Source organism: Neofelis nebulosa, chromosome 3 (genome assembly GCF_028018385.1).
Source record: "Neofelis nebulosa isolate mNeoNeb1 chromosome 3, mNeoNeb1.pri, whole genome shotgun sequence".
Classification (NCBI taxonomy): domain Eukaryota; kingdom Metazoa; phylum Chordata; class Mammalia; order Carnivora; family Felidae; genus Neofelis; species Neofelis nebulosa.
In genome coordinates, this window is record NC_080784.1 from 205,143,734 (window position 1) to 205,170,063 (window position 26,330).

The 26,330-nt window shown below is 53.7% G+C and overlaps 1 protein-coding gene across 3 annotated transcripts in view; it reads right to left on the reverse strand.

Annotated features, from left to right (window-relative positions):
- Positions 1 to 26,330, reverse strand: part of HTT (huntingtin) — a 151,034-nt gene that overhangs the window by 18,604 nt on the left and 106,100 nt on the right. For all 3 annotated transcript variants that reach the window (XM_058719605.1, XM_058719606.1, XM_058719607.1), the window contains 13 exons: positions 23,408 to 23,615; positions 18,693 to 18,834; positions 15,481 to 15,660; positions 15,167 to 15,343; positions 14,828 to 14,904; positions 13,389 to 13,527; positions 12,184 to 12,306; positions 10,140 to 10,353; positions 9,626 to 9,771; positions 7,344 to 7,521; positions 6,357 to 6,452; positions 3,528 to 3,715; positions 1,646 to 1,772 (listed from right to left, as the gene is read on the reverse strand). In XM_058719605.1, the coding sequence (XP_058575588.1) occupies positions 1,646 to 1,772; positions 3,528 to 3,715; positions 6,357 to 6,452; positions 7,344 to 7,521; positions 9,626 to 9,771; positions 10,140 to 10,353; positions 12,184 to 12,306; positions 13,389 to 13,527; positions 14,828 to 14,904; positions 15,167 to 15,343; positions 15,481 to 15,660; positions 18,693 to 18,834; positions 23,408 to 23,615 (1,995 nt within the window). The remainder of the gene's footprint in view (positions 1 to 1,645; positions 1,773 to 3,527; positions 3,716 to 6,356; positions 6,453 to 7,343; positions 7,522 to 9,625; positions 9,772 to 10,139; positions 10,354 to 12,183; positions 12,307 to 13,388; positions 13,528 to 14,827; positions 14,905 to 15,166; positions 15,344 to 15,480; positions 15,661 to 18,692; positions 18,835 to 23,407; positions 23,616 to 26,330) is intronic.

Here is a 26,330-nt window from a genome sequence, read left to right on the forward strand (position 1 = left end):
GGAGGGCTGACAAGTCTTCCACAAAGTCAGACCAGCGCCCTGGGCCACGGGCTGCGTGACCCCGTACGAACGGCAGACGGCCGACCGCACGCTGTGAGTGGGTGAAGCGCGTACTCTGCGATTCCATCTCAATGAAGCTGCTCAAAGTAAAAACGTAGAAGCAGTGGTTGCTCTGACCCCACCTCAGAAGAGCGGCAGATTAAAAAAGGATGGAACGTTGCCGGGGCGCCGCATCTGGCGGGCCGCCCGCACGCGGCATCGCCACCGGCGGCCCTCGCGGAGCGCGTGAGGAGTGCTCGTGTCCGAGAGCCGAGCGCCGCCTGTTCCCGCTCGTGACCCGCCAGGTGGGGGTGGCCGTGCTGCTGGTGGTGGGGCCACAAGTGACGGGGAGGGGGTGCTGAGGGCAGGAAAACCAGAGCATCAACCTCCAGGATCCCCTTGGTAGAAGTGGATACAGAGGGAGACGGGGTGACTCAGAGGGGCAGCGGAGGCAGCCAGCCTGACCTGGTGAGGCTGCTGGAGATACAGAGGCCTATGCCGTCGATTTACGGGAAAGGAACAGGAAGCACACAAAAAAAGGCATGAGCAAAGGCCACATCAGGAAGAGACCGTGGACCTGTCTGGGGTCTGAGTGACAGTTCGGGCACGAAGATGCCTGAGTGAGAAAAGGAACGGATGTCACACAGGGTGGCCAGGAGGCTGCCTGGTAACCACCTCCAAGGAGAGGAAAGAAACCGAGCTTCCCACGGCTCTGCTCTTGGGTCACCGCTGGGTTTCACTCTGGACAGGGTCACGAACTGTCCACTTCACTAAAACCAAAGTAGAGGCGAGAGGGTATCGGCTGCCTGAACCTTCTGGGATCAGAAGCAGCACAAAGTGCGCAGAAGCCGGAGACAAAGGGCTGGCCCATCGCGCAGGCAGATGTCCACGCCCGCCTCAAAAGACAAACACTCCAGATCTACCAATTACGACCCTCCCACCAGACCACACGTCGAGCCGCACAATGGGGACAAAAACGTAACTTGCACCGTGCTGCAGAAAGCGGGCAGGAACCCTGACCGGGAAAGTACTGATACGATTTACTGAGTTTCTAGGAGTGTCTCTCTTAGTTTCCGAATCCGTCGTGACACCGTGGATGACAAAGCCAGGGGTCCCGGAGGTGGAGGTGACCTGCCCCCTTCACCCAGAGTCCCGTGCTGTCTGACACAACGCAGTCTACCTTCCCCCTGCTCGGCCGTGCTGGCTCCACCCCGCCCCGCCTGCTCGCCCTGCACCGGAGAGAAGGGCATCAGTGACCACACAAGAGCACACGGGAGATAAAACCGCCCCCGCCAGGCAGGACAGCAGCGCGGGGCACGGACCGAACTGGGCCGCACATCATCTATCACCAGGCGCCGGTCCTGACTCCCAAGAAGCCTGGTGTATGAAAACTTGGCGTTTAACCTTCCCCCCGCCCCCCGCCCGCCACACCCAATACCACACCAACCTGGCAAGAATTTTTCATCGTGACAGTTTTATACACACTGCAGGATGCACTATTCACACACGATCACATCCTGCCCCAGCTCCTTACGGAATAACCGAGAAGAAACGGGCAAGAACGCGCCTTGAGGTCTACCGTTTCTGAAAGAGAAATCTGGACTACCTAGAGTGTTGATGCGATAGATGAACTCTTTAAAGACCTCCTTCTCCTGGAGGAACTCCACTGGGATCTCAGGAAACGCTGTACCAAAATCCCCTCCCGGTTTGGGGGACCATCCAAGTTTCCAAACCTGAAAGATGAAAAAGAAAGGGACCCCAGTCAAGTCAGGACAGCCATGCTGCGAGGACACCATGAAGTACAATCTCTCTAAGCACGGTCTCCCTCCAGAGGCCAGCGGCCCCCTGACCGCGTGTGCACACATTCCCGAAAGCGAGCGCACCGCCTTCCTGGGAAAACAGCTCCCGTGCTTTGTCTGAGGATCTCCTTCCCCGTCGTGTGCCCCTTATCCGCTCTGACCGCCCCTTCCCCAACCTGCCTGCTCCCCAACCTGACCCAGCCCCTTCCCCCTAACAGCTGCCACCCCACCGCTCCCCAGGCTGGCAGCTCGGGAAGTCAGGTTCCAGAGGGCCCGAGTTGGCAGTGCCCGGGTCATCATCACATGCGGGCGGGGGCCCCCTCCCCCCCAGAGCTGGTGTGTGAGATAAAGAAGTTAGTTATCAGGCTGCACGTAGAATGTTCACCGGCGAGCAGCCGCAAGAAGCCATGCCATTCGTACTTCTAAACTCCACGAACGGAAGGTGGGCCCGAGGTTGACCTGAGGCAGTCCTGGCAGCGGGAGCGGCCAAGCCCCCCGCCAGCTGAGCTGACCGCTCCGGCAAAGCCGAAGAGCACTTGGGGCGCCCAGGCCGAGGGCTCAGCTCCGGATTCCTCAGGCCCACCCGTGGGGGCCTCAGAGACACAGCCAGCCCTTGTCGGCTCTGGTGCCTCGTGTTCACCTCGGGAAGACGCCGGGTCTCTCTCCCCCGCGTCTCGCTAAGTTGCTCGCTGCACCCTCCTCACCACCACTCCCTGTGGGTTCAGGGCCCTGCCCGAAGAGCCCCCCTACAGCACAGGATCCGTGCCGGCACACTGTGGCTTCTACTCCAGACACAGTGACCTCTGGGACTGCGCCTCCCACAGTGTCCCCCGTTCCTGTCCAGACGTGCGGCTGTCTCAAGACCTACGGTAACGTCCTGCGTGCAGAGCACAGGCCGCCGGTGGGGGGGGGTGGGGGGGGGCCAGCTCCCCTTCCCTCCGTGTGCTCCCTCGGTGCAGCGTACCCAGAATCCCTCCCTCGCACACACACGCACTAGGCCGTGCCCCACTGGCACAAGCTCCTTCTGGGCAGAGACCTTTCCTCTGCCGAGAAAGCGCCTTTCCTCTCGGTCCTCCCGGCTCACCCTGACCTGCCGTGTTCACCCCGTCACCCAACTCCTTATCTGGGCAGGCTGTGAGGGCCAAGGCAGCTTCCCCAGGGAGAGGCCATGTGGCCACCACCAACCCTCAACTGCTCACACTAAGCCCTTCCTATTCCACGGGACAGAGTCCCTGTTAAAACCGACTCGAAACTGATCCTGAGGACAACGTGGCATGAGGAGACCCAAAAGCGGCTGTGCCGAAACAGCTGAGTAACACCAGACGGGGACTGCTTCTAAAGGGAAGTACCCGAGGGGTAGCACTTCTGGTCTACCGTGAAACAAAGGAGTCTAGTTCCCTGCCAATCACATCCAACACGAAGTACCGACTGGTGGGAGATGAAGTCTTACTGCTCGAAGTCATGCCTCACCCCATTTTGGAAAACCCAGCATTTCTGCCACCGACTGCTGGACACCACGCCCAAGGAAATCAGATAGGCGCCTTGAGCGCACGCCACGAAAGGCTCTGTGCCACAGAGGAAGCACCTGAGGGGTCCACGTCTGCTCTCACCCCCCAGGGGCCCCCAGCCAGGGGCTTGCCCACGCATCTCGTTAACTTTGGTTTTCCGCCAAGGAGTGACCAGACTCACCAGGGGGGGGACGCGCGTGTAGCTGTTGACGAGGGGTAAGCGAGCCAGGCTGATGATGATGTTCCTGAGCACCGATGTGAGAAACGCTGGGGTGCTGCTATTCCTCTTATGGCCCAAGGCCAACACCGATGGCAAAGCCTCCACCATTTCTGCCACCATCCCACAGGCTGCGGTAATATAGGCCGGGTCTAAACAAACACCGTGGTTCAGAGGGCTGTTCTGTCAAAACACATCCCAAACCCACACCTCCACTCCTGACTCTCCCGCCCCCCCACCGCACAAGGCACGACCCTACAGCCAGCTGCTCAAGCCACAGACGCAGAGCCTGCTAGGCCTCCAGTCGCTCGCTGAAGGTCTACAGGTGTTACCTTCTTCAAATCTGTCTAAACGTGCAAGCCTGCACACGACTGCCAGGACCGTCGTCTTGAACCTGTCTCCTGCTCCCGGTCCCAGCCCGCCTGCCCACCCTGCACTTACGCGGCCGTGTCGGCCGGCTGACATCCGGGGGAGCCGCCCCTCCCTGGTGCTTGCACTCCTCTCCCAGCTGGTGTGCAAGGAACCATGATGTAAATCATGACGCACAACATCAGGGCTTCTCCCGGGCTGGTGGGGGGTATTCTGATGGGATGCCAAGTCCCACCCTAGAACCCCCAAGGCAGAATGCTGAGGCAGACCCCACGGCCTGAGGTAAGGACCACGGCACCTCGAGGGCAGGCAGTTTCTCGTTCACTTTGAGTCTGGCACAGAGTATGTGCCAAAAAATCATCTGCTGAGTTGATGAATGTTTGGGGCTGTCCGTGAACATAACCCATGGTTTTGAGGCTGGAAAGGCTAAGCAACTTCCTCATATGGAGAAGAAGGGATTCTTACTGGGCTTATGGATTATGGAGTCAAGTGCCAAGCTAAGAGAGACAAAGCTGTCTTTAGTAATACTTTTTTAAAAAAGTAAATAAACTCTATGCCCAACATGGGGCTCAAACTCACTAACCCGAGATCAAGAGTCGCACGCTCTACTGACTGAGCCAGCTGGGCGTCCCTGACCAGCAGTCCCTTAAGAGGCATCATCCTGTCATTCTTCCTCTGGCCAGGACGAGTGTAAGCGGCCTAAACAGGGCCATGGAGAACGGGCACAATGGCCACAAACTAAGCATGCTCCAGCCCACGGGCCTGTGTGCTCTGACTCGACCCCCTGAAGTGCCTGAAGTATTCTGAGGAATGGAAATTCACGTGGTGAAGAAAAGTATGGTGCCATTTGCTGAGCACTTATAACAAGACTGGCGCTTATTCTGGGTGCTGTTAACATGGGTTAACTCATTTCATCCTCACACCAACCCCGAGGGTAGTGTCATCCGTACCCTCGCTGCGGAAGCACTGGATAATAACTGGTCAAGGTCACTCAGCTAGGAAGCGGCTGAGCAGGGAAGTGAGTGTCTGCAGACCCCTCACATTATCAACAGGAAATCATGAAATCCCAGACAGCTGACAGAACTGTAGAGCTTTGAGGTAAACACTTGGAGAAGAGCTTGGCTGTGTACTGAAACACCGTTGTTTCTGGACGGTTAGACAATTACAAAGCCTTGAACAGGTAACTAGAAAACCAGCATGCTCAAAACTAATGACAGGAAAATGCCGTCATTACCTGGGATTGCACAAAAGCTGGCAATAAGAAAGCATTTATGTACTTGCTCTGAAGTACATAATGTTTTTTCTTTAATGTTTATTTTTCTTTGAGCGAGAGCAAGAGAGAGAGACAGAGCGTGAGCAGCGGGGAGGGGCAGAGAGAGAGAGGGAGACCCAGAATCTGAAGTAGGCTCCAGGCTCCCGGCTGTCAGCACAGAGCCCGACGCGGGGCTCGAACCCACGAACCGCAGGATCATGACCTGAGCCGAAGTCGGGCGCTTAACTCACTTGGGCCACCCAGGTGCCCCTCTGAAAAAAACAGGTTTCTTAAGCCGCCAGAATATGGCTAAGACTCTCGTACTCCAAGGGAGAGTGTTCCACGAAAGGGGCAGACAAGAACCAGCAGCCGGGGCATCTGCTTCCCATCTCTGTGCAGGGGCTGCAGGCCCGCATTCCAGTCACAGCCTCTGGGTGAAGAGCCGGCCCAGCCCCAGGAGCATGGAGGTCCCCCCAGCGACAAGCCGTCGCTCAGCCTAGAGCTTTCCTCCCAATCTGTCTCGCCACATTTCAAAGAGTGAGAGATGAATCAAGAGATGAGAACGGTCCCATGTAAATCTAGAAAAGCTGTATAAATAAATGGGATGTGGACATGTTTTTTGTAGGAAGAGCAGTCAATTTCATTTAAAAATCCACCACAACACACGGCTGAAATAGACACTCCGGTCACCTATCATTCACGTGGGTATTTCCACTAACTTCGAGCTTCTCAGCAATTCCACTTACTCATTCATTACTCAGGGAACATCTGTCGAGCGTTGACAAAGGCGAGCACACAGAGAGGGAACAGAGCCCCTGCCCTGAGGGAGCTCAGAGTCTAGGTGAGAGACCAGAGCAGGAGGCCCTGCAGGGGACGGAGGCGCTAGGTGGGGAGGAGTGGCTGTGGGGACCCCGGAGGGCTTCCCTGGGGGGTGGCGCCCCAGCTGAGTCTGGGGGACCAAGGAGGCCAGATGGACGGAGCCAGCATGCCAGCAGGGGAAAGAGCACACGCGAGGTGAAGCCGCAAACTACGCTCCAGAGAGAAGCAACAGAGTGCAGCTCAACCAAGTAACGTTTTAAGAGTCCACACTTACCATTTTAAAAGTCTCTTTTATTCATGAATTTCAAGACCCCAAAGAAACAGGGAGGAAAAAATGTGGGTCCGAGACTTACTTTGTGTGTTTGAATCTACTTCGTCCTCTCTGGCAGCCTTTGGGGTGTTCATCCTTCGGTCTGGACTAAGAAGCTGGTCCCCAGGCTGCACCACAACTAAAATCACAAGAGAACAAACTTTACTCTTTCTTTTCATTCAAGATGTCACATTCGCATAGTTTCACAACATCTCAAGGTGAGAGACTAAGTCAAACGAGGCCTAGATTTTCGACAGTACCAGCCTTGGGTGTTATGAGCCTCTGGGCTAGCCTACAACGCTCGGGACTCGACTTCTACGTGGAGATTTCTAAGTCTGCCACCTCTCGCCCTGAAGGTTTTTATCAGACAGCTCGTGATTCATTACTGCTAAGAGCATCACTGCAATCCCCAAGAAGTCTGGCTTTGAAAAACTGCTCCCTAGATCTTTGTTTTCAAGTTGACTACAAATGCACAGATGAAAACAATTTAAACAATGAAACTTCAAAACACCCTCTAACATGTAAACTATAATGTCCAATTTTTAAGAAACTCTGGGTAATGACCCTTGTTAAGGACACTGTTCCTTGAAAAGAATAAGTCACTTTTATTTTATAATATATTAGTATTACAATGCATTATAGAAACAAGCATTTTGACTATAACAGAAAACAATCTTTCTAATGTAATCTTATTAAATCTTATGGTCATCTGGGACTGAAAGCATGAAACAGTCAGCTAGGACCAGAGATCAAAGGGACATAAAATTGGAAATATTTTTTTTATGAAACTTGGAACTCTAAAATCTAAACAAAATGACTACAAAAGCAAATTCCAGTTTAATTCTAGTGCAGAATCCAAGACACTGGAGATTAACACCAGGCTCATATTTTATTCACCAATTCACCCCCAATTCCTTGCTTAGCACCTGGTAAACAGGTGGTACCAAATAAATGTCTGCGACTCGATCTGCAGAGCTGATGACTGGTTCAAGTGAGAAAGGAGAGAAAGCCCTTGTGGCCACAGACTCACTGGCTTCCAGGATGAAGCGGACACAGTGGATGAGAGAACAGGCGTGGGTCACCATCTCTGGGGAGGAGAGTGCGCTCCAGACGCTGGGCAGCTGCAGGGCCAGGCAACAGCAGTCCAGGCCCGCCTGAAGGTCCAGACTCAGCGGGATCTGCTCATGGATCAAATGCCACGACAGGGCCTACAGGGGAGGGTCAGTGTTACAGACGGCTCAGACCTGCTTCCTTCCTGTCTCCGGGCTGTCAGGGAGCAAACGACCCCCAGCTCTCAGAGAACTGTCCAAAGCGCCAGAGGCAGCAGGTCGTGACACCCTTCCAGAGGAATGGGCCCCCGTCGCCCAGTCCCTTACATTCGTGCCTGACCACCTGCTCCCAAAAGTGCCTGGGGCTCTCCTCTGCCGAAATGGCCACCCTGATCTCGCTGCTCCTCTTTCCGTCATCTCTGTAGGCTTCTCTAGAAATCCTTCCCTGGCCAGGGCGCCTGGGTGGCTCAGTCGGTTAAGTGTCCGACTCCAGCTCAGGTCATGATCTCACGGTTTGTGGGTTCAAGCTCTGTGCTGACACATCAGGCTCTGTGCTGACAGCTCAGAGCCTGGAGCCTGCTTGGGATTCCGAGTCTCCCTTTCTCAGTGTCCCCCTCCCCCACTTGTGCTGTGTCTCTCTCCGTCTCTCAAAAATGAATAAATGTTAAAAACAAAAACAAAACCAAAAACTCAAAAAAGAAAGAAAGAAATCTTTTGCTGGCTACATGGCCTCCAGGCCAAGGTCTTCTTACTCGGGGCTCCCAGGGCACAGGCAGGCCTTGCCCGTGTCGTAGTCAGAGGCTGAATCTGAGAGCATGGGTCTCGGACATGGCCAGGCTTGGGTTCAAATGTCTACTGGCTACCTCCTAATGGGTAAACCTGGGCGAGCCGCCCAACTTCTCTAAGCCTTGCCCTCCTCGTCTGCAAAATGGGAATAACAGAGCCCATGTCCCAGAACTGCAGTAAGGCCTGAATGAGTGGACGCGTGGAAGCATTTCGCCCTGTATGCAGCAGGCACAGGACTGCGGTGGCCAGCGATCACTCTGCACTGAGACGTATTGCCTGTCGGCCTGCTCGCCACACTGAGACCAGAGGACAGGGATCAGCAGCCATGTGACTCAGCCTGCCTCTAAGCGGGTGCTTGCTCACCCCTTCACGAACGACCGCACGGTGCCTTCCTGACACCTCTCTCTCTCCCTGCTGTGAGTGGCAGGCGGAGTTGACGCTGGGTCAGCCGTGTCCTGCTTCGGCTGAGAGACACAGCTCAGGTCTCTGGCTGCAAGGATGTAGGCTAGACTATTTTCCAGAAATTGTATGGAAAGGTAACACACCCACATCATGTACACATTTTAGGGGTGACTGTAAGTGCCAACACAGAGTGTTTAATTCCCCGTGGCTGAAATGTCCACGTTTATTTCTCAATTTATTTATTTTTTTAAAATTTTTTTTTTTTCAACGTTTTTTATTTATTTTTGGGACAGAGAGAGACAGAGCATGAACGGGGGAGGGGCAGAGAGAGAGGGAGACACAGAATCGGAAGCAGGCTCCAGGCTCCGAGCCATCAGCCCAGAGCCCGACGCGGGGCTCGAACTCACGGACCGCGAGATCGTGACCTGGCTGAAGTCGGACGCTTAACCGACTGCGCCACCCAGGCGCCCCTATTTCTCAATTTAAAGCATAATAATTTTCCCAGACTATTTTTCTTTGATTATGTAAATTAGGATCCACACTACATCAGTGGTGCTTCCTTTTCCCTAGAAAAATAAATTTAGTGGCTATCTGTCGTGAAATGAGAGGCATCTTAGAATCAAGCAAAGAGGTCTACACACAAGCACGTGACTTCCAACACTGTTTGGGAGATCCCTGAGAGGTTTCTGCCCATCTCTCCAGTGACCCTTGCTTCTCCCCACCAGACCCTCCTCTATGACCTGCGCCCTCGCCCCAGACACGCAGGGGGAGACAGCTGTGGGTGCAAGTCCAGGTCCCAGGCCCAGCTCTCCAGGGCCGGCTCTAAGGTAGGGACAGGAAGCACCGTGCTGCCAATCTCCCAAGGCACCTGGGAGAAAGCAGCACGATCGGGGGATGTGAACGTGCTCTAAGCAGGTGACAGGTGTGATGCTTCACCACCTGTAGTTAGTGTCTCTGTGAGAAGGGGAGCCTGCCTGACGGCACAGCTCCCAGGTTATAGACAAAACTGCCTTCCCGACTTCTCTAGTGACAGTCCCTCAGCACGGAAACAATGACTTCCCCGGCTGCCTCTTACCTCGAGGGTCATGACCACAAACTTCACCGTGTCCCTCTCCTTCTCAGGAGGAAGGTGCAAGTGGCCGGGCAGTTTGGAGAATACCAGCAGGTACTGGGCCAGAGCCCGGGCCAGAGTGGTCAAGGAGCGATACAACACAGCATCCCCTAAAACACAAGATTGGGGGTGAGCGCAACTCCAGCAGAGGCTCGTGAACGGCAGTGAGGCCGTTCTCTGAGAATCTGCAGGCACCCGCAGCTCAGAAGCACATCCGCACCCACACCTAACTCCACGCGTGACTCGGGATGCACCTTCCTCAGAGCCTGTCTCAGCGCCCCTCCAGGGCTGGGCCAAGGATCGGCAAACATGCCGAGACACCCAGAGCTAGGGGTCCCAGCACTGTTTCTCAAGTCACCTCTGTGCGTGCTCTCAGTTTATTAGATCAACGGTATTTACCGTATCGTGACTCAGTGCAAAGCACAGTACTGGCTCTGCAGCACGTTTAAGAAATAAAAGAAGTTTCTATTTTAACTACCAAATAGATCATTCAACTTGTTCCAGTAGGCGGTGGGCTCTGCGGGCAGGAACGGCTGGAAAACGTGGTGGGCGGCAGGGAGCTGCTGCACCAGGCCGGTCACACGGTCCAGAGTCGCCAGGCGAGCTGCTTCGAAAAGTGGACTCCTCTGGCCTCCGGAGACTTCGCGCACGCCAAGGCCCAGGCACGGCGCCAACAGGCTTAAGTTGAATTCCTGAATCAGGACGTTAAAGGTTCAGTAACAACAACTACACACTTTCAAGCAGGCAAGAAAAACACACAGAAGAAAGGACGATGCGAACGTTTCTGAGAGAACACCCTCGAGCGCCCCATAAAAAATATCTTAAAGAGTAGTCTACTTGCCGTAATAAGTACCATATGCTCGGTGAAGTTTATTTCTGATCTCTTTGGGGTACTTTATTATCAAAGAAATATTTTACATCATTTATACCTTCAGATTTGTTTGAAATAAAAAATTTAACACATATAATTTTTAATTGATAAAAATACAAAACGAAGCTGACAAGGCACCCAAGAAATCCAGTGAAACACCACACATTCACCAAGTTTGAAAAAGGTATGTTCAAAAGGAGGTGAAATAAGTCAAAACAGCCATGATGGTGGTTGAAAAATAGCATTTCTTATGACCATGTATCAATTTGTACTGTTTTGCCAATTTTTAAAAACCATTTAAGGATCTTAGGGGCCAATTTTCAGGCAGAATATTCATCTTATTTTAGGTAACATTCAGAAAAGCTAGGTCATCATCAGTGACCAAAATTGAAATTTCTGCTATAGCTAGAACCTTTAAAGCTATTAAAAGTCCAATTACTGAATTGGAAAATTCAATAAATAGATCATCAAATTTATTCAGCAAATCAGCTTTCACTGAATGGAGCTTAAAATGATTTCAGCCAATTGATTGGAGCCAATTCTGTTTTTTCAATGTAGCACCTACTGTCAGACTAATGAAAAATCAGCACTTGGTCAAAGACTGCTGTGTGGCCTCTACCCTGAGTCTCTTCCTCCTCACCCAGCCCATCCTTTGCTGCCCCCCACCCTCCTCCACGCAGCCGCCCTGCCGGCCCCCCAGGCCCCCCACCCTGCACGCAGCCGCCCTGCCGGCCCCCCAGGCCCCTGCTGCTCTGCATTCCCATCTGGTACATGTTGAGGGAGCACCGAAACACCTAGGTTTAGTCAGTTGCTTGCCCCAGGAAGTCTGGGAAGGAAGCAAAGGCTGTGGATGGCACAGAAGGGGAAGGCTCCACTCCTCACAGGACCTGCCCAAGAGCTGGGACGGGGACTCGGATGCTTTGCAAGGGCCTCCTGGGTCGGCTCTGCCTGCATGCCTACATGACATCAAGGGTGGGGACGGGGACCTCGTGACATCTAGTGAGGGGCTGGGGAATGCCTGACTACAAGTAACGGAGGGACCTCACTGTATGTAGGAGAGGTACAAGGCCCTCACTATAAGTAGTGGGGGCGAGAGGACCTCACTACATAACATAAGGGGAGGGGCCTTACTGAAGATCAATTTCCGGAATGCCATGAGAGTCAGTTAAATCATGTACTATATACCATTTCAATACCTTTCCTCGTGACTATGAGAATATGCAATGGGAACAGACAATAATCTAAGAGAACCTATTTCCTTCAAGTGCATGAAAAGTTGAATTAAACACAATTTACTTCCTTTTGGATTCTAATGTGGCTGAAACAGTGTCCTGCCCGTCCGGGTCAGAGTCTCTCCTTGTCCTGCGCCCCCCACCCCCGGGTCAGAGCCTCCCCTCGTCATGCCCCGTCTGGGTTAGAGTCTCGCCTCGTCCTGCCCCGTCTGGATTAATGTCTCCCTAATTTCTCCCCGGAATGGGTTAGTCTCTCCATGTCCCGTCCCACCTAGACCAGAGACTCCCATGCTCCATCCTGTCTGGATCAGAGTCTCTGCCATTAAGGCAGAAGAGTGAGTGGCACACGTCCTAAGTCAGTCGCGTGACAGTGAAGCCAGTCCAGCATGCTGCTGGCGTCCTGCTGCTCTCCACCGTACCGAGTTCATCATGAACGTGCTCATGTCACTGGGAGGAATCCGATTCACCAGTTCTGCCCCTTCCAGCAGCGCAGAATCTGACCTAGTCCAGCACTGGGATTTGACTAGACGTAGGTACCAGTCCTGGGAAGAAGAAAAAGGATAACGCCATGCAGTTGGGCAGGGGCTTCAACTCTATTGAACATGCGCTGTTTCTGTGATCACTGCCCCTCACATCCTGTGGCCCCAGACCAAAGGACAGGGGGCCCCAGATGGACCGTGAATGCAGCTTCAGTAAAACCGGATTCTAGGTGGCCGTGCGGCTGCTCACCAAACCACAGGCCTTTTCCACGGGAACTGCTACAAGGCTGTCTTTGGACTTGCCGTTACCTACTGGACAGCCTCTCCTCCCTTACCCGGTGAACATTCCAGTGCCCTCCTAACAGCTCAAGTGTGGGGCCAGCAGGCCCTCCTCCCTGTGCCCTCACCCACTGTCCACCCCTCGCCTGGGGATGCTCTGATCACCTTCTACTGGGGTGTCTGCCTCGCTCCTTCCTCTCCAAGGCCAGTGCAGCAGAGGCTCCGAACAAATCGAATCTGAGTGTAGAGGCCTGAACTTTGCCACTCTGTGCCTGGGCTACGAGTTTTCAAAATCCAAGTTCACATCTACGCTGACCTCCCTCCAGAAAACAGAGTACCAAGGATCTGCCGAGGCCCCAAATGGTCCCCGGCTCTGCAGTTTGAGTACTAAGGGTGACGGCAAGGACCAGGGTCCTTGGGACGGTGAGCTCAGCACGTAGGTCGGCAGGTTTAAGGAGAGGGAGACAGGCCAGGGGGGCAGACACTTTGGGCTACGCGGGCCACGGCCACTCCTCCCCTGCCTCCCATTTGCTAACTGTGCCGATGCCCCTCTGCTTGACGCCAGAAGTGTCCCAAATCAGCGTTTCCTCTCTCACCCCACACTTCCTGCTGATGACCTGGGCTGGACCTCAGGCATCCTGTCAGTGATGGGACCCCGCCCACTGCCAGCAAGAAGCAGGACGGGCAGAGAGCCCTCGAGAGCCACGCCACGTTTCAGGACGCCCCGCTGCCTGAGCCGCCCCGCTGCACCCTCTGGATTTGCCAAAGGCTCACGGGAGCACGGAGTGCCCGGGCCCTGTGTGTCACACACACACACACACACACACACACACACACACACACACACACACGGGCCAGACGCTTACTTTGTCTGGAATGACTGTCTCCAGTGCCAGGGGCCCATCCCCGTCCAGCGGGTGGGACGTGACTGGAGGAGAAGGGCCACGGGAGCCCGGTGCGGTAGCAAGACGAAGCCTGTCCAGCAGGGAGTACAGCCTCTGGTGTCTGGAATAGGACCACACGTGGGGTTAGAGCACAGCTTCACGGGTAAGAAGTAACGGCGGCTTCCTAAAGCGGGATGCGACACATGTGCCCCGTTTTCTTCAGAGCCGCCTCGACGATGCTCAGACAGGTGGTGATGCAGCTTCAGGCTCTGGCTTATGTTTAACAGCACGGCTCGTGCCCCACCAACGTTTTGCAGACGTTTCATCTATACTCGAACATCGTGACAGGCAATACATGGTTCAACAGCTAATAAAAGCATTCTTTACAAATGCAAAATAGATCATCTATTCTAAGACCCAAGTGCACAAAATCTCCCACTGATTCTCCCAACACGATAAAATTTATACCAATTTATGTTCACTTCATAGAAGCAGCACCTCACCTTGAACAAGATATGTATATAATCTTCCTCATCTGGTCTGAAATCTAAATCTAGAACCAAAAAATGATGGTTTGACCTTCCGCTATCTGCTAACAGAGCAACGACTTCATGATGCAAATGACAGTATGACCGGCCCAGCAAACTGCACGTCCGTCCAAACCGTGTGCTGTCTACCCGGTTAGGCCCCTTCCCCAGGGAAGACACCGGCAACGATCCACAGCACAGGCATTCTACCCCGTTCTCCCTCCCGCTCTCCCTCTCTGGCTGTCTCCCTGTCTCTCTCTCTGTCTCTGTCCCTCTTGCACACACACACACACACACACACACACACACACACACGCGTGCACGCACGCGCTCACAGGCACACGCCTTCCCCCCTGTGGAGGGCAAAAGGTAAAATCTAAAGGTGAAACATTTTATTTATTTAGTTGAAGAAATCTTTAACAGATGTCAGGATTTCTGATAAGGCTTCTAAAAGACTATGCAACAAAATCAGGTGATAAATACCACACAGAGGTAACATTTTAGCAAGACGCAAATATCATTCTTGCGCGCCGAAAACTGGGTAACGTCTTTCAGACAGGCCCGCTCTTGCGCAGCAGTTGGGTTACACGCTGCGGTTTTGCGAAGATAAGGCGGGTAACCCTGTCCTCCGTCACAGCCTGGTGAACACGTACAACCTCTCAGGCAGCCAAGGGGACGCAGGCGTATCTGCTCCGACGGCAGACACAGTGCTGTCTGTTCATCTCCCTTTTTATAAAGTGAGTCCCATTCCGTGTCACTTAGGAAGGCCTTCTCTCAAGGCCCTTCTGCAGTAAACTCACCTACAAGGCACATCGACCTCTCGTCCTGAGCTTATCCCCTTACAGATCGAAGCCTTTATATCCAAAAGCAAGGAACGCCTGGTTGTCGCATTACCTCTGAGCCAGCCCGCTGCTCTGAAGGTATTCCTGGATTCTGGTTAGTTCCTCCGCCGGCAACTGGGCCGTGCTGCTCTGCAGTGGACAATAACACGTCAGCACGTAATGAATCCAAATAACCTTGCGCTGATTTCAAAAGCAAAGAGTAACGTGTACAGTTTGCGAGCAGAAAGTACAGGCAGCACTCGTATCAGGCACACAAGGAATTTACACATCTTGTACATGTTTCCCTCAGCGGCCATGTGAAGACTACGCCTGTGGAGGAAAAAACCAGCCAACTGCTCTGCCTGCTCTGCTAACTTCTCAGTAAAAATCAGTCTCAGTGTCTTTGTCGTACCTGCAAATTCGCGGCCAAAAGCATCTCCACGCGGCGACAGGCAAGGGTGTCGACCGTGCGAGCCAGCACTCGGAACGGGGTGCACAAAAGCTTGTCCACATACAGTGTTAACACGGCGCCCGACTGGCTGAGGTGGATCCCTTCCAAGCACTGAAGCGTCTTCTTCAGGGTGGTGGGCTGGAGGTGGGGAGAAGGAAAGCAGCAAGGGCACAGGATTTTGCCAGCTGGAAAGCAGCAGTTTCAAAGTTCCGACGGTACGTGTTTAAGGCAGAGAAGAAAACTGACCGGCAACAGTCGTCACTAGAGAGACTTACGGCTGAAAGGTTCTCACAACGAGACTGAATTGCCTGGATGAAGAGGCCGCTGGCGGCGGAGTTCCGGTGAACAGCACTAATGAGATCCTGCACGGGAGGCTCATGGGACAGACTGATCAGGTCCTGGATATGATTCACGATGAGCCACGTTAAGTGCTCCGAATCATGTAGGTTCTGACACTGGGGGAAAAAAGACAGTGAAAGACGCGTTTCCAAGTAGACAAGCACAGAACGGATACCGATGCCACAGAAAAGGCCCCAAGACGTAGGAAGGGGAAAATAAATTCCGAATTATGATCTTCACTGAAAATGTCCAGTGTCTGACCACCGATGATCATCAGGGGCGGAGCTCACTTCACAGACTCCGTTGCCTTCAACCCTACGATGTGGCCAAAGCTGTTGGATGTCAGACCCCGCCAGGGAAATGTGACACTCCGGCACAGCTCCGAGGGACACCGGCCAAGGGGTAGGGGGAGAGAGGAGCAAGGCCCAGGGCTACAGGGGTCGACGGGCGCCTGCCATGGACCAGTGACCCCAGGGCAGCGGGCACAGCAGGGCCGACATCGCCCTGCCCTCAGGTGACTGGACCGAGCCGTGATGCAGGAGACCAGGTGACAGACACTCCCATGCACGGCAGGCCCTGCTCTGTCCGGGCTTCCATCTGGCCCAACGAGAGTGAGAGTGTTCTCCGCTTCTCCTTCTCCAATCCTGTGACAGGTCACTGGAGAAAAAGGGCTCCCACAACTGTCACAGTTTTGACAGAACGCCTGAATCCAAAATATGAACAAATTCCACATGGACATTAAGGGGTGAAACTTAAGATTTGTAAGGAAATAAATATCCATCTTTATTTTTTTATTATTATTTTTTTAAGGTTTATTTATTTATTTATTTATTATTATTTTTTTTTTTTAATTTTTTTTAATGTTTATTTATTTTTGAGACAGAGAGAGACAGAGCATGAACGGGGAGGGTCAGAGAGAGAGGGAGACACAGAATCTGAAGCAGGTTCCAGGCTCTGAGCTGTCGGCACAGAGCCCGACGCGGGGCTCGAACCCACGGACCGTGAGATCATGACCTGAGCCGAAGTCAGACGCTTAACCGACTGAGCCACCCAGGCGCCCCAAGGTTTATTTATTTTTGAGAGAGAGAGAGAGAGAGAGAGAGACAGTGTGAGCAGGAGAGGGTCAGAGAGAGAGGCAGACACAGAATCCAAAGCAGGCTCCAGGCTCTGAGTTGTCAGCACAGTGCCTGATGTGGGGCTCGAACTCACGAACGGTGACATCAGACCTGAGCCGAAGCCAGACACTTAACTGGCTGAGCCACTTCGGCGCCCGCCCCCCCTCCTTTTTCTTCCCCATCTTTAATTTTTTTTTTTTTTTTTTTTTCAACGTTTATTTTATTTTTTTGGGACAGAGAGAGACAGAGCATGAACGGGGGAGGGACAGAGAGAGAGGGAGACACAGAATTGGAAACAGGCTCCAGGCTCTGAGCCATCAGCCCAGAGCCTGACGCGGGGCTCGAACTCACGGACCGTGAGATCGTGACCTGGCTGAAGTCGGACGCTTAACCGACTGCGCCACCCAGGCGCCCCTCTTCCCCATCTTTAAATATGTATGTTGCTTTTTCAACTTAATTCATAATCCTCCTGGGCAGAAACTGTAAAATAAGAACAATTCTTTGACATGGTTACTGATAAATATTTTCTATGGGGGATAACTTGATAGCATTAGTTTATAAAACTTGTATTTTTCTTACATTTCTGTGAAAGCGTTATATAATTATTTCTCAAAAGTAGAAAAAGATAGAAAAGCTATGTCAATGTAAAGAATGTAAGTAAAAAAAGTGAGTAGCAATGAAAAATCTCTCTGATGACAACTAGTTCCTTGAAAGAGTCCCCTTCCTTTCCGACTGAGAATGTCATGCCCTCTGCTGTGTGAAAACAGCACGTGCATGGTGCCATGTTAGTGCCAAAGACGTGCACATGCTCTGTACTGGGAGAGAAAAAGCACCAAATTCCAGCCCAAATGCCACAACAGGTTTTTTGAGTAACGCAATTACAAGGAGATGGTATCTTCTTCTGTTTATTGGTTTTTGTTAATTTTCTTCTTTTTTCTTCACGTTTATTTTGAGAGAAAGTGTGCACGAGGGGGAGAGGAGCAGAGAAAGAGGGAGAGAGAATCCCAAGTAGGCTCCATGCTGTCAGCACAGATCCTGACAAGGTGCTCAATCCCATGAATTGTGAGAACGTGACCTGAGCCAAAATCAAGAGTCAGACGCTCAACTGAGACACCCAGGCACCCCTGGTTTTTATCAATTTTCTCTATGAAACACGTGACGCTCATTTGACGGCCAACAACTCCGCAAATGTTATCTTTTTGAAAAGGACGGCATATGGGGCACCCGGGTGGCTCAGTCGGCTAAGCATCCGACTCTTGGTTTCGGCTCAGGTCATCATCTCACGATTGGTGAGTTTGAGCCTCGCACTGGGCTTTGCGCTGACAGCGTGGAGCCTGCTTGGGATTTCTCTCTCCCCCTCTCTCTGCCCCTCCCCAACTCATGCTGTCTCTGTGTCTCTCAAAATCAATAAACTCAAAAACAACATAATATCGTAACGTAATATAAAAATAAAGTAAAATAAAAGATAAGATAAAATAAAATAAAACGGATGGCATTTAGCCAGGAAATTTTTAACTTAAAAATTTTTTTTAACATTTATTTATTTTTGAAAGAGAGAGAGACAGAGTGTGAGCCGGGGAGGGGCAGAGAGAGAGGGGGACACAGAATCCGAAGCAGCTCCAGGCTCCGAGCTGTCAGCACAGGGCCCGACAAGGGGCTCGAACCCACAAACCGTGAGATCGTGACCTAAGCCGAACTCGGAGGCCCAACTGACTGAGCCCCCCAGGCGCCCCAGGAAGCGACTTTAAAATGAAGCAACGGGTACCTAAGGCCCTTCCCACAGATGACGAACCTCGTAGGAGAGCCACACTCAAAAGTCACACTCTCGGCTCGTTCCTATCACACAGGCAGGCCAACCAGGTGCCAGAGGCACGGGACCTGCAGACAAACCTTCCTTCCGCGACCAGCCGGAGCAGGACCCAACGCTCACTGCGGTCCACGGTCCTGTGGTCTCCGAGCTGGTGGCTGGGTGGCAGGAGGTGGCTCCGCGGAAGCTGCCCCTGCCCCACCACACCCCTCGTTTCCCGACTTACGACATAATCGCAGAAGAGAATGAGAGCTCCCCGCCGCACTATTTCTCTGTTGCACATTCCGGGTTTACTGGCCGCGTCGGAGTCCCCCTCCTCTCCGGACATCTGGGGGCTGAGTGACTTCGTACTGGACAGACTACGTCTCCTGGAAGGAGGAACAGGCGTGCTGACGCCTCTGGGACAGCCACGCCCACCGCATGTGTGACGTGCGCTCTTAGCCACTGGCCTCTGAGCTACGGCAGCGCATGCGTGGAAAACGAAAGAAAGAAGAGGGTCTCACAGGCAAACCGCCAAATGCTTGACCTAAAGGCCAAGGCCGGCCCGAGGCTGCAGGTGGATGGGCACTCAGGCGCCGAGGCTCTCGGCTACTGCGCCGGACAAGGCAGCCGCCGTGGGGACCCCAGCGCCGGCACGCACACGAGCTGCCTACCGTGTTTCACAAGTCACCAGGGAAGCGCGCACTCACCGAGGCCCCGGCAGAGAGCAGGTCTGCAAAATTCACCCCCTCTAGGGAAGCCGGTCTTTTTCTTTCTCAGCCCAGGGGAATCACACACTCGGAACCCTCGATTCCGCCACAACCCTTCACACACTTGTTGCCACTCCCACAAACTTGCCCCGGCCTAAGTGTGAGGACAATCTCCTTCCCTCGGCGGCAAAGAGCTTAGTGGAGACAGAGGTCACACGAGGACGAGAACATTCTGGAATGTGTCAACTTTTCCTTTGACACTTCAGGATTTACAAGGGAACCGGTCTAAAATATTCTACAGGTTAGAAACCCGTTCAAACTGCAATTTGCCTTTTCTCACCTGGTGAATGGACGAGCCAGCTGTTGTCACCCAGACAAGGGAATACTACCCGCTAATCCCAAGAACAAATCACGGTACATGCACGCCAGCGCCATAAAAGACCTTTAAATACAGTGCGCTAAATGACAAAGCCAGACCGAAGAAGCGCGGACCGTGTGACTCCATCCAAATGGCACCGTGCAACAGGCTACACACAAGCACAGAGCATGGGCCAGTGGCAGGGTATGGGGGTGACCACGAAGGACGCAGGGAATCTTCTGAGGTGACAGCACTGATCTGTATCGTGACTGTGGTGGCATTCACCTGACACTTGGTACAAGAGTGGGTTGTCCTGTATCGTAAGTCGTAAGTCAATTTAAAACCGACAAACAGAAACGTCTCCTCTTCTCAGCCCTCCTGCCAGCCCCAGAAAACAATTCCCAGATGCAGAGGTTTCTGACGTAACATCAGAGTAAACAAAGGCACACGCAACAAAAAAGGAGCGGGCGGTCTGAACAGGGCATCCCAGAGTTGATGGAGACACTTAGCGGGTTAACTCCCACCAACACAAAAAGAGCCAAACACACGCCACACAAATACCACACACTCGCCGTGCACAGACCGTACGCACACCACAAACACAACACACATAACCACGCATACACTGCCCCCGCCCACACACACACAAGCGCCTAACGCTAATGGAAAGAGACCGGCAAGGATCCAGCACGGCAGACCGGAGGAGCGTGACTCTTCCTGCACACCCAGCTGGTCGAAGGGGCCCTGTGGCCATGGCGGGTGCTCCACCTACACAGCTCCCCAAAGCAAAAGGGACGCCTGCAGCCTCCGACAGTGACCGGCTCTCGAGGTTGCTCGGATTTTTCAAGCATTTAAGTCTACTGACTAAATCTGCTTTTGTCTTCTCTGGGGCCCCCGGTTGGCTCTGTTGCGGAGCACGTGACTCTTGGGTCTCGGGGTTGTGAGTCTGAGCCCCACGTTAGGGATACAGATTACTTAAAACAACAAATTTTTTAAAAAGGGAAGCGAAACACTGCGATTAATAACACCTCTGCAGTTTCCGTGTCTTAAATGCCATCAAGTGGCGAAGTCCATCTCTTCCACCGCCCTGGACAGCAAGTGGACAGGAGCCGTTACGGAAGTGGCACCCGTGGACCCCACGAGAAACACACACACAGGAGGCCAGACTTGTGTGGAGGGCCTGGTCAGTGTCCTGAAGCAGAAGAGAGGAAAGGAGGAACGCAAGTGGGGAAGGAAGAAGTGGAAAGTCTCCACCTGGAGGTGACATGTGTGTGTGCACAGAGAGGCCTCCTGGGGCCCCCGCGTGAGTCGGGCCAGGTCTCGGGACGTGAAGTCAGTACACAAAACCACTTGCATTTCCAGAAGCTAGCGGCACACCACGTAAAACAAAACACTTCTGAAAGCAGCACTTGACACACCATCCCAGATGAAGCGCAGAAACAATTCAGAAACACGCGTGACCCCTGTACGCCAGACACTAGGAGACAGGTGTGGCACACGAAGCACCTAACCCAGCAGAGAGAGAGGCCAAGTTCGAAGACGGGAAGACTGGATGCTGGACATGGGCTCTCCAGATCACTCTCCAGACCGGCTGCAAGCTCAGTCAAACCCCCGCCGCTGGCTTGTCTGCATTCACAACCGGATTCGAAGACATACAGGTGGAAATGCAAAGAACGTAAAAGAGCCAAAGCCATGCTGAACGTGAAGGGAAGCTGGGGGAGCGGCAGGGCGGCCGAGGGACGCAGTGGCGGTGCCGGGAGCGCGGAGTGACGGCCGTGAGCAGGGCCCAGAGGCAGGTCCGCACACCGGTGCCCACTGGGTTCTGAGGCAGGTGCCACGGGGACTCAACAGAGGCGGGACGGCCTTTTCCACACGCAATGCTGACCGAAGCACCCCGCACGTTTCATCACACACAAATGTTAGCTCGTGGCGCTGAGCACCAACGCTATGGAAGTTCCAGAAGAAGCCACAGGAGACAATCTTGGTGCTCTTGGGGGAGGCACACATTTCTTGGGTTGGACAGAAAAAGAATGAACCAGAATAACTGACAAACTTGATTTCATAGAATTTTAACATTTCTGCTCAAATGAAATCATGAAAATAAAACAGCAAACCACAGAACGAGAGAGAACTTTTACGTTACCTCTGACAAAGAGCTTACATCCAGAATATAAAAAATTGACAGCCCAGTAACAAGACAATAGACAGCCAAATCTTAAAAAACAGCAAACATCTGAATGTGTACTTTACAACAGAAGGTATACAAATGGCCAACAGGCATGTGAAAACACGACTGACTTTCTAAGTCATGAGAGAAACACGAATGAAAACTGTAATGACGCCGCCCTGCACCCGCTCCGAGGCCTAGAAGGGGAAGCGCCCGTAACGTCCCGGGTGGGGAGGATTTGGAGCCGTTCGAACTCACAGCCGCTTCCCACGTGTCTCCCTCTGGAGCAAACCTCCTGTGAGCCGTCCAGAGCCAGGCGGTCTCAAATGTCCCGACTTCCTAGATCTGTTTTCCTGAACTTTCACTCCGAAGACTTTCCAACCAACAGAAAAGCTGAAAGGTTAATTCAACGAGTAGTCACACACCCTTCACCTAGATTCAACCACCAGTATGTGGTCACCTTGTGTGCACACACACGTGCCCTCCACACACACGCCCTCACACACGTACGTGCTCTACGCACACGCACAAACCCTACGGGCACACACACTCTACACACGCACACACGTGCACTCCACGCGTTCTCTACACGCACGCACAGTCCGGGTCTCTGGCACGAGCCCCCGGCGGCTCTCAGGCCCACTCCTCAGGGACTCAGGGCCTCGCCCGGCGTGTGCTCCGCGGACCAGAGCATCACTCCACCCGGGAGCCTGGCGGAAGAGCAGAGTCCCAGGCCCCGCCAGTGACCTGGTGAACCAACCCTGGTTCTAATAAGCCTGCCAGCTGCCTGGTGTGTGCACTGAGGAAGCACCGACGCGGAAGACACTCATTCTCTGTCCCTGACTCTTACCGTCGGTCGTCATCGTGACAAACTTAACAATGTTCTCGAAGCCTTTCAAATGTTTCCAGTAGCCTGTCTTCCCCAACTAAACCGTGAGCACGCTGAGGGCCGGAAACAGGTGTTGTTGTTCCTTTGCGTCTTCCACAACACACAGCACACAAGCGGATAGTGAGTGACGCCTGCCAACACTGGATTTTCCAGCTGAAAGCAACGGTGCGGCCCAAATGGGACCCCAGGCCTCCCAGAGCTCAGCCTGTCCACACTGAGCAGAGAGGAGCCGACCCGGGCCCTGCAGCCCCCGCCATCTCTAATTTCTGGGGCTTTCTCTGCTCACCACGGGCTCTCGAGCCTTCCAGAAACACCACGCTGAGGACCCAGCTTGGGGGACGGGTGGCAAAGCTTCATTCCCACGTGTGTGCAAATGCCCAGAAATCAAGGCTTACGCCTGAAAACTCTTTGCACAAAGGGGGTCACCCCCAATCAGATACTTAGTAAGTCTTCTCGAATGGTAAAAAAGAGGGCATTTCCAAGTACTTCTGAAATGCTGCTCAGTAATTACTTCACTATCTAAGAATAACCAGAACCACATTTAACTTACAATGAAGTTAAGACATTGCAACACGTCTGGCTCTGGAACCAATTTAAGGACGAGAGCCCAGCAAGAGGGACACGGCATGAGCAGAATGAACCACAAGAGGGACAGTGTCGAAGAACTTGTCAAAGAAACCACACTTAAAAAGCAGCAGCTGTTGTCAATGCCTCTGGTCCGACCACGTTCCTCCCCACGAGAGGAAGACGGACAGAGAGCGGAGTCTGCACAAAGCCTCACGGACACGGGGCCAGACCTGCCGCTGGCCGCTGTCCCGGCCCACGGGGGCGGGCGTACCTGGGGGTCTGCTGCACCTCTGCCCACCAGCGGTGGTCGGTGTGGCCGACGAGCAGCAGGATCTGGCACCAGAGCAGCACGAGCGCCGGATGCGTGGGCACCATGGCGCGCACCTGCGCGTTCAGCCTGTCCAGGCCGTAGAAGCTGCTGTCGCTGCTGTCCACCGTGAGCAGTCTGGAGGCGGCTGCTGTGATCCTACGGAACATTCCTAGAAACAAGCCAAAAGTAGAACTGAGAGGGAAATGTCTTGGCGGCTCACTGGGGCCCAACGCTCTGTGGCCACAGGAAGACTTTACACAAAAGGTACACCCTCAGCTTTCTCCTGTACTTACACAAAGCATTTGGCACTTAGAAAACTGGGCTTTTGAAGCAAAACCCAGACATGCTGCTTATCTAACGGAGCAGCCACGGGAGCTGACGCCTTATTCGCCGGGCCTTCTCTTCCGCCCCTGTCAGCAAGTTCCCCAGGAGCCCCGCGCCAAGAGCCGCGCCTGCGCCGTGACAGCGGACCCGGCTCCACCGAGGAGCAGGTGGCCCACACCGGGTGCCACAGGTTACTGCCCCTGGGACAGCAAGGCCACTCTGGTAGGAGCGGCAGGACCCTCGCGACACCCCACTCACAACGTAATAAATGTCTCCTTGTTTGCAAAGAAGCCTCAGGAGCCCGTGGTGAGCAGAGAAAGCCCCAGAAATTAGAGATGGCAGGGGCTGGAGGGCCCGGGTCGGCTCCTCTCTGCTCAGTGTGGAAAGGCTGAGCTCTGGGAGGCCTGGGGTCCCATTTGGGCTGCACCACGGCAAGTGCCCACGCCAGACCCCAGCCCACGCTCCACAGACTGCTGAGAGCACAGGGCCAGCACGGGCCCTCCTGGGGCGGGGCCACCACGCAGCCAGCCACCTGCTCCGCTTGGGCACGTCAGCGGCACGCCCGGTGGCACTCTGCCCACAAGCCTGTCCACGGCATCGCCCTCAAGGCCTGGACAAATCCCCTCCGGGAATTAGCGATTTCATTCTGTCCCCTCCTTTAGACAGATACAAAGTCAGCTCAAGACGCCTCCCGTGCCATCTGCCCGGGCTCCACACGAGCTGGCCCTCGCCCCAAGGACCAGCAGACACGCACGCGCTGCAAGCCCAGCAGGAAGACCTAACACAGGTGGGGGCTGCCAACGGCTCCCTGCCTTCTGTATCTCGAGTCTCCTGGCGCCACGGCTGGGGAGTCAAAGTCTTATTTCCGGTTTAGGTTCTACAACATCCCAAGTGCAAAGGGGCCCTAACATGGGCAAACACAGACAGACTACGCTTTGTGTATTTGTTCCCTACTACTTTGTGACTGTTGCGCCTCTGACCTGAGGCAGAGAAAGAGAACTAACCGAAGCAGGAGAGTCACAGCACAGGACACCGGGCTGGCCTCCTGGGGCACCCAGGGAGCACGGCAGACATACTCAGAAGGTCAGTTCCAGCGAGACGTCCAGCGCTCGTCTTGTCTCCGGCTCCGTTTCCAGGGTTTTCTCTGGGTGCTGCGTGGACAGCATCACCCACCTCCGGCCCACTCAGCCCGGGCCCGGTCCTTCTCCGTGCCCTCCATTATTGCACGGGCTCCTTGAGGGCCAGTGGACACGAGGGAAGAGGCAGGCGCTGTCCTGAAGGAATAGGGGAGCCAGGCCGGAGAGCACAGGGAGTGACAGACCACGGAGGAGGGGGTTCACGGAACAGGGGCAGGAACCACAGTCAGAGCTGTGTTCCAGGTGCCCGGGATGCAGTGCAGGCTCTGGAATCAGACCACGGCTCCCCCACTTACCTGGCCCTGGCTGCACATCACCCGGGTCTCAGCTTTCTCATTTGCAAAATGGAATTGGGAGCAGCAGCTGCTCAGAGCATCAAACAGTAAAACCTGAGTGAAGGGCTCAGCAAGGCACGGGCCAGAACAAATGACCAGCAAGCAGGGCTGCTAGGAAGGTTCTCACGGCCTCTGGGGGCGGGGGGTTCGTCAGCAGAGAGGGCGAAGTGGACGGGAGAGCAGAGGAAGTCAGGCGGCTCGTTGGGGCGGGGAGGAGTCAGCAGCAACGCTGAGGTCTGAGCATCTCCCACGGTGAGGACGGACCAAAGTGGGAAAAAGGAGCCAGGGTAAAGCAGCTATGCCAGGGGACGAGTTCAATTTTTATCCTAAGTGTGACGTGCTGGCAAGACACCAAGTCACACAGCTACGAGGAGGACGGACACGAGAGATCGAGGCAGTCAAGTCCGTGGGGCGACCCAGACTATGTAGACAGTGATGAGTCATCTCTGCAGCAATGACCAAGCCAGGTCACAAAGGGGACAGTCCTACTTGAGAGTGAGGTGGGAGACAGAGACAGAGACAGGGAGTGTAAGAGAAACAGAGGAGGAGAGACAGAGATATCAGGAGAGAGAGAAGAGAGACCAAGGATAGGAACCAGGAACAAGAATACCCAAAGGAGAAAAGACTCCTCTTTGCTAAATGGTGTGAGGAAAACTGGCTATTCACAGGTAAAGAAGAAAACTGGATCCCCACCTTATACCACTCACAAAAATGAACTCGAAATCAATTAGACTTAAATGTAGAACCTGAAACCGCAGAACTCCTAGACGAAAACAGGGGAAAGCTTATTGACTTGGGTCTTGGCAACAATTTTTTGGACGTGCCGCCTAAACCACAAGCAACAAAATAAAAAATTAAACAGGTGCCGGGGCGTCTGGGTGGCTCAGTCAGTTGAGCGTCCGACTTCGGCTCAGGTCACGATCTCACGGTTCGTGAGTTCGAGCCTCGCGTCGGGCTCTGTGGTGGCAGCTCAGAGCCTGGAGCCTGTTTCAGATTCTGTGTCTCCCTCTCTCTCTGCTCCTCCCTGGCTCATGCTCTGTCTCTCTCTCCTTCAAAAATAAATTAAAAAATTTAAAAAAATAAAAAATA